This window comes from Acartia tonsa, chromosome 10, assembly GCF_053477335.1.
Source record: "Acartia tonsa isolate MP-2025a chromosome 10, ASM5347733v1, whole genome shotgun sequence".
Taxonomy (NCBI): Eukaryota; Metazoa; Arthropoda; class Copepoda; order Calanoida; family Acartiidae; genus Acartia; species Acartia tonsa.
The window spans coordinates 40,876,979-40,884,786 of NC_137269.1; the positions used below are offsets into that span (position 1 = coordinate 40,876,979).

The following is a 7,808-nucleotide window of genomic DNA, read 5'->3' on the forward strand; positions in this document are numbered from 1 at the left end:
ACCCATCCCAGGACATATTTGATTATTACCTAAAATGGAGAACTCAATCGGTTCATTGGTAAACAGACAAACAAACAAACAAACAAAAGTTGTTCTTTTTTGTTTGCCTCTTATTGCTCCCCTACTTATAGACAAATTTTAATTTCAAATGACAGTTTCCTTTATCTGTGCAGCAAATATGAAACATTGGATATAGGATATATGTGGAATGTGGATATATTGACATGGGAAACTTTTTCGTTAATTCAGCTTGCTAACATGAACGTCATCTATTGGTCAGTTCTTTCGTCCAGTAAGAGGGGAGGGGATGGAGTAATGGGGGTGGATGAGGGGTATAGTTATTTTATCCATCTGTGAGTAGTACTTATCAGAGTACATGAAAAACTGGTGCAACACCCAAGTGATAATATATCTATTTATGAAACCCATACAGAACTAGTTTAGTTGTCAGGAGAGAATATGTTGCCTTTATTTTACAACAACCTTTTTCTTTAAGTTCTAACATACAAATGTACATTAAAAACAAGGACAATTATGACCATAAGTAGCGCAGTAATAACACTTTTCTAATGAAATAATTTCAGCATGTATTGCCAATAAATCAACAAATATGATGATTTTATTATAAAGCTTACCTATTCAGTTTCATGCCTTTTATCTTATGACATTTTTGCTACACTAGTATAGTTAGGTAATGTTATCGAGTATCACCGCTACAAAAAAATAGGCCAACGACGATAGTAAAATACGCCTACTTTCAAATCAAAATTCAAATATTAATACATATCTTATCTTATAGAGATATCCTTATAATAAAGTAACAGGATATTTCTGTCTGTCTGTATCAAAGGATTTCGCTGACCGCAGAAAAGATATGGTTCTCTCTTACAAGGTAGCTTCTCATAGGTCCTGGGAAGGTTTATGAACTATTTTAGGGGAGGGTACCACCACCCTTCCAAGAGAAATCGCAAAAAAACTAAACCAAACAAACGGCAAAAACTTACAGCTGATCTTAATATAGATTGAAAAAAAACATTCTACGTGCCCTTAGAGGCCTTTGGGGGGCGTATATGCTAGTATATATTTAAGAAACAGGAGGGTCTAGCTGTGTTTTTGTCAGCTAAGATCTCGCAAAAGGCTGGATCACTTCAGATAAGCTTTAAAAAAGTCATATCCGTATCTGCGGTCAACTGGTTAGGTATAAAACCAAAAAATAAATGTATACCAGCCCTAGCCCTTACTATTAAACATATATACATTTAAATATCAGCCTTCAAGCTATAACATGTAGGTAAGATAGATATATATGCTTTAAAACCATTATTGTCCAGAAAATCCACCGAAAATAATTTAGCACAAAAAAAACTTCAATTACAAAAAAAATACTCAAAATCCATTATAAACCTATCTTATATACTAAAATATCCTAATTATGAAGTATCATCACTATAAAAAAAAAATACTTTTTATGCTATATTAATTGTTGGTAGTTTTGAATGGCCAAAAATGGCCTATGATAAGGGGTTAAGGGCGAGGTGATAGACATAGGCATTTAAAGGGGAAGGGGAAAGGTTATTACTGCATGACAGATGAGGGGAAGAAACCAAAAGAGGATGGGGTTACATCATGTGAAGATTAGGGGGGTAGGGAGGGGGTTAAAGCCAGACAAAAGGGAAAGTTTAAAATACAACACGGAAATCGCTGTAATTCTAAAGTCATTACACTACAATAGTATAACAGCAAAGAGACAGGCTAGCCCAAGCTGAAAATATGCTGTTACAATATTAAAAACTATTCCTTAAGCCAGTTTTTTGGTGGGTGTAAAAGGGGTGAGGCAAAAATCATGCAACCACAGAGGGGGAAGGAAAGGGATGGGTTGGAAGAGAACAAGGATGACAACATCCATGGAAACTCAAGAAAGAAAGCTAATTATCTATATTAATCTAATTCCTTTCGACTTGAAATAGAGGGTACGCTTATTTCTTCTAGTAAAAAAGTCTTAAGAATCAAAATTATAAAATCAATCATAGATGTTAAATGTATTATGTTCATAGGCATAGGATCGATAGGACAATTCTAACATGCTTAAATTAACGATCAGCGCGTTTTGGACTAAAATACAGACCCTAAATACAGAAAAGGTTAGCTCGTTTAAAAGGAGTTATAGGGAAAGGATAAAGGGCAGAGTAGTATAGGCCTAGAACGTTATTACAAAGAATTAGATATATCTATATAGATAGATAAGCGATGTGGCGAACTTATGTGTGTGTGTTTGAGTGTTTTGTACTGTTATTTCTGCTTATTCTATAAGTAATAATGCATATCTCATCAAAGTATTTGATTTTCATTATACAAATGTTATATCATAAAATAATAGCATTTTTTATAAGAACAAAGTACGGCAAACAATGAATAATTTGAAATTGTCAGTTAATCACAAATGATCACATACAAATGGGTTGGTGTCATTTGATTTTAAGCAAATTAGGTATTATTTTAATATATCTTACAAAGAAAGTTGATTTTACATACAGAAAAACATTCCACAAATATAAAGTAGTTGCTGTACTAAAATCAGAAGTTTGTCCAGCCTGAGGTACTGCAAGGAAGGGGGGAAAATGAAATATATATTAGACTGGTACCCTGAGTTTTGTAAATACTATCTTTATTGGCTTTAAACTCTTGGGTACTTAAATCTTGATTTTGTTGTTAAAAGCCTTCAGTGTCCTAATGTTTGCACTATAAATTCTGTTCATCAGAAGGCGTCATTTTGTAATTGAGGGGTATACATCAATTAAACGTCCATTTTCTTATCCCCCAAGATCCCTGGAATGTTGGAATGTCTGCTAAAACATTAAGGTATGCCAAGAAGTTATTTTCCATTTCAGGGCTGCCATGCATAGGAAATTGAATCTCGGACCAACACTGTGTCATAACTAAAGACGTTACAAATGGTTCCTACTGCTGCTATGTCAGGTGCGCGACATAAATAGACAACGGTTAAAAAGATTGAAAAGAAATTTCACTAGAGTAGCATAAACGACACAATGACCTAAGCTACTCTATAACCCACTTTTTTGGACTGTCCGGAAAACATGAATTTCTCGGTTGCTGTCAAAGAAAGATAGCTGAAAGAAAATTATCATGGTCCCTATGACCAATGAACATTTTGATTAGGTAGTTTCATAACGAACAGACCCTCCAGTTGTAACCCTAATTATAGAAAAGTTTCGCTATAAAAAACGGAAATTGAACACTAAAGTATGATTCACTAGGTACCTCATAGAAAATCAATAAAACAATTCTTTGGAATTTCTTGAAAAAAAAACTGAGGAATAAAATGCAATGAAAAGAACAAACATTGAGTGGTGCAACTATTATACATCATTATCTAGGGTATACAATTAAAGGAGTTGATATTTAATCTTTTTACTTTCAAAATGTCGTTTTTTTCTATTGATGGAACACCTGCCATACTTAGGTGAGAGTTAAGTAAAATAGAATATTATAACACTTTCTATAGTCAAAACAACAATATTACTATGTACAATATGATTGTATCTCAATACTGTGCATAAGAACACAATTGTCAACACAACAATGACATACAGACATACTTTATTTTAAAGTAGGTGTGCTATCAACAATCAAAACAAACCTGCACTCATTGAGAATGCTCCTTCTCGTGCCATTTTCTCGATTTTCCTCTGTGTTTTTGTTAGATCATAATAAACACTTTTTAACAATTTTTTAAATAACTTTTAAGGTCTTTTAAGATGTTATTTTTACAATGTAATAATAAAACTGTCTTTTTTCTTAACTTAAAAAATGCTCAATTTGTCCAAATTAAGATATTTTTAACAGTCTCTTACTTTTTTTTTAACTTATTACTATATTACATAAAAAAAGGTCTTTATTGAATTTTGGATGTATTTTTTCTTATTTTGAAGACAGTAGAACGATGGTGATGTTTTTTTCTGAAAAATAAGTTTAGACTGAATTTCGAAAGTCGAATTTGTTACCTAGGTAGGTAGGTATAAAATATTCTACCATTATGAAATTCTAATGATTTATAGTGATATTAACGGCTGTGCCACTAGGAAGTTGGGGCTCTGCTTTCGGATACGAGGGAGGAACAGAAAAATATCCTTAATTAACATAACCCAAAGCAAAAATGAACAAAAATAATATCCTAAATCTGTCCTGGGACCTTTGAGAAGCTGCCTTAAAATGGAGAACTAAATTTGCTCAGTGACAATCGAAATCTTTAGCAATAGACTAAAGAAACCTCTTTAAACCTAATAAGACATCTCCCCAAGACTGAGATTTCGAAATAAAAAAGTATAAAACCATTATCAAATAGAAGATTATTTAAAATTTGATCATTGAGACAATACCTTTGACATGCTCTGGATAAAACTGGATAATATATCTGATATTTGAATCGACTTAAAACCAAAATTTAGCCTTACCATATGAACCTTATATAAACAAACGGACGGAAAAACTAATAATAAAAAATAACAGTAAAATATTTATATGTCAAATTAAATTAAACAAGGCTCTTTGTTAAAAAATATTTCAAAATTATTTAATTTTTTTTAATCAAATTCAGTCTAAAACCTTTTTGTTATAATTTGAATATTAGCCAAAATAACTATTTTGGCCTCCTGCATAGCTGTAACATCCCAGGTTCGCCTCCAGTTGGACAATTCCATCACAATTCACCATTTCACGTATTTGCTCAAAAAATACTTCTTTTTGAAACAAACAAATGTAGTTATCACCTCTCTTTCTTACAACATCACTGTTAGACGTTGAGATTAATAACTGCGTCGACATTTTTATTGTGTTGAAAATGTTTTTTCAAGCTCTTTCGACGACACAAAGTGTTTGAGTAATATGAAATTACTTGGACACTTTTCGATGCCTGTTTGACTGCTAGGCTTCAATTCAACTAAAGTATTATTTCTAGCTGTTAGACTAGAAAACAGGGGTTTAGGGATAAGTCAATAGGTAATTTACTAAATAAAAGAATTGTATTTTAATTAATTTGAGAACCTAATTAATAGGGTACCCAAAGTCAATCACAAGAAAAATAATTGAATATAGAAATGTTGTTTAGTTCTTATATCCCTGCTAGCACAGCACTTATTATTACCCCCTTCTCGTTTCATTTCCCTTTCATTACCCCATCCTCCTTAATCTTTTCTCATTTCTCTCTTTGCTCCCTTTTTCTCTTTCCCCTTTTTTGACAGTATCCCATTTCTGTCAGCTGATCGTCGACAGCTGCTTTTTCGCATGAGAGAGGGAAGGAATTTTTGCCTCCCCCAAATTTTCCTCCATCCCTTAAAAAATGCTAATCCTTGACAATAGACAAAATAAAGGGAAGGAAATGGAGGAAATATTTGAAAGGGGAGTGGCGAAGGGTAAGGGTTATAGAAGCTGTCATTTTGGCAAAATAACAACCGTAAACTAATGAGTAAGAAGAAATAACATTTTTGCTACTGTTTTGAATTAACCATTTTCATTATGAAGTCCCCCTAACTCTAGAACGATCTGGACCAATATAATTTCTTTTAGTGAATTTCTTTATTGGCCCAAAAAATATTTTTCAATTCAGGAGCGACTGCACCTCAAACCTCCGAAGAAAATCTCCCAAAAATATTACAAAAAAGCAAACGCTCGTACCCAATAGAAGCCTTAAAACAAAAATCAAAAATGTCATTGCTGACATCCATAAAAACTAGGTATCCTTTATACTAAAGTAACAGGATGTCTATTTGTCTCTTTGTTTGTGTGTCTGTTTGGAAGGATCTTGCTAACCGCTGAACAGATTGGGTTCTCCTTAACATGGTAGCTTCTCATAGGTCTCGGGAAGGTTTATAACTATTTTCTTGGGAGGTGGGACACCCCCAACCCCCAAAAAAATGAAAAATACCCCCGATCAAAAAAATTAAATTTTTAAAACTAAATTAAAAATAATTGGGGGCAACCCCCCCTCTCTCAAAAAAAAAATTTTTTTTTGGGGGGGGGGGTGGAAATTTCTTTTTAAATCTAAAATAAGAAATTGGGTTATCAAATCGACTTCCCCATCCTCAAGTGCCCCTAAAGGCCTATAGGGGCGTAGCCGCTAGTTATGTACATATTCGAATTGTAGGTAAAAATAAGATTTTAAATGTTTAAGATTTATTCTCTATTAAATGGGGTAAAAAAAAACTAGTTACTTTGCAAGTCGATATATCACATATAAACCCAAAAAACTTCATTTCTATTTTTTTAAAAGTTTTAGGTAACTACAACAGTCTTACGGTTGTTAATTTGACAGTCACCAATATAACTCTCCCTTTTTTTCACTTTCCCCTTTGTCAGCTGATTTATATTTATTAGGCCTTTAGTAAGTTTGTCAAATACGTAATAAAATAATTTTCATAATTATAAGTTAAAATGAGATTTTAAAACAACTATTTTGTTGCAATTCTTTTTTAATATTTAAAATTAAGAAAAATATGTGCTTTGACATTTTTCGGTATATTCTAAAAATTACAGAAGTAATATTTATTTCAGATATGTTACTTTTTAATATAAGCTATACAAAAAATAAACATATCGGAAAAAGCATAAAATAATTTTTTTTAAATCCTTTTTATTCCGAATTTGCAAGTAAACAATTTTTAAAAGAAAAAAGATTTTAGGAAAAATTTATTTCCTAAACTTTAATTTTTGATCTATGCAATATTTGATATTTTTATTTAAAATATGTTCAGCGGCATTCTATGTCATTAATCAATGCGCACGGGCAACCTTCAACGGTCAGGAAAAAAGAAAATAGCTTAAAATCAGCCCAGTTTGGGGGAATATTATTACATTTTTGTTGTTATTTATCATTTTAGTGAATATGTTAAATTTTTAGACCATAAAATTGTTTAGTTTGCTTTCATCAGTAATTTTTTTTGAAAATATAGAAAATTCTTGCAATTTATTTTTGTATGTTACAATATTCGGCGTTTTCAGAGGTTGACCCCTAAATCTCCCTCACCCCCTCACTTAATTTTTGAATTATGGGGGGGGGGGGAGGGGGTGCGTAATGACATCTAAATTTAAACAGTGAGTAAAATGGTCTAAATATTGAGCTAGATTCTTGTAAATTGGTACATAAGCCTAGTCCTCTATATGAAAAACAAATTATTTTTTTTTATTTTGGGTTAGGTTTGGTATGAAAAACCCTTTGGAAATGGAGTTTTTAGGCCTTTTTTGGTCCAATTTGTTGTAGAAACTTACGTACCTTTGATTGCTTCTTAATTATTTGCTTGAATACGCTGTATCTATTCATCAGGACATTATTTAAGATGATTCGGCAAGTCTGAGACCGACTCTATCGGGTTAGGTTGGTGGCTAGCAGGAGCTAAGTGCATTTTTTCATGTTTTGTGTTGTCAGATATCAAAATATAGGTCTTTGAGTTTTGGTCCCCAACATCCTTAATCATCTTTAATGTGTCCGTGTATGAATAGATATAGTGTATTCAAGGAAAAAAACTTATAAAAAAACGATGAAAGAACGTTTTTACACCAAAATAGACCAAAAAAGGACTAAAAACCCCTTTTGCGCAGGGTTTTCTTACCTAACCTTAAAATAAAAAAGATAGATTTTTTCATTTAGCTTAATATTTAGACCATTTTGCTCACTGTTTAAGTTCAGATGTCATTACGCACCCCCCCCCCCCACCCCTTTACCAAAAGAGGAGTGGGTAACAAAACTTATTTCTTTCCTAAATATTATATTTTAAAAGGTATCAATATTTCAGACA

General features: G+C 32.2%; 1 protein-coding gene across 1 annotated transcript in view; it reads right to left on the reverse strand.

The window, feature by feature from the left end:
- The window catches only part of atos (atos homolog atossa), a 43,958-nt gene extending 38,812 nt beyond the window's left edge, over window positions 1-5,146 (reverse strand). The window contains exons 1-2 of the mRNA XM_080175294.1: window positions 4,624-5,146; window positions 3,659-3,977 (exon numbers count right to left, since the gene is read on the reverse strand). Of these exons, the coding sequence (XP_080031420.1) occupies window positions 3,659-3,692 (34 nt within the window). The 5' untranslated portion in view covers window positions 3,693-3,977; window positions 4,624-5,146. The remainder of the gene's footprint in view (window positions 1-3,658; window positions 3,978-4,623) is intronic.
- Between the last annotated feature and the right edge of the window lie 2,662 nt (window positions 5,147-7,808).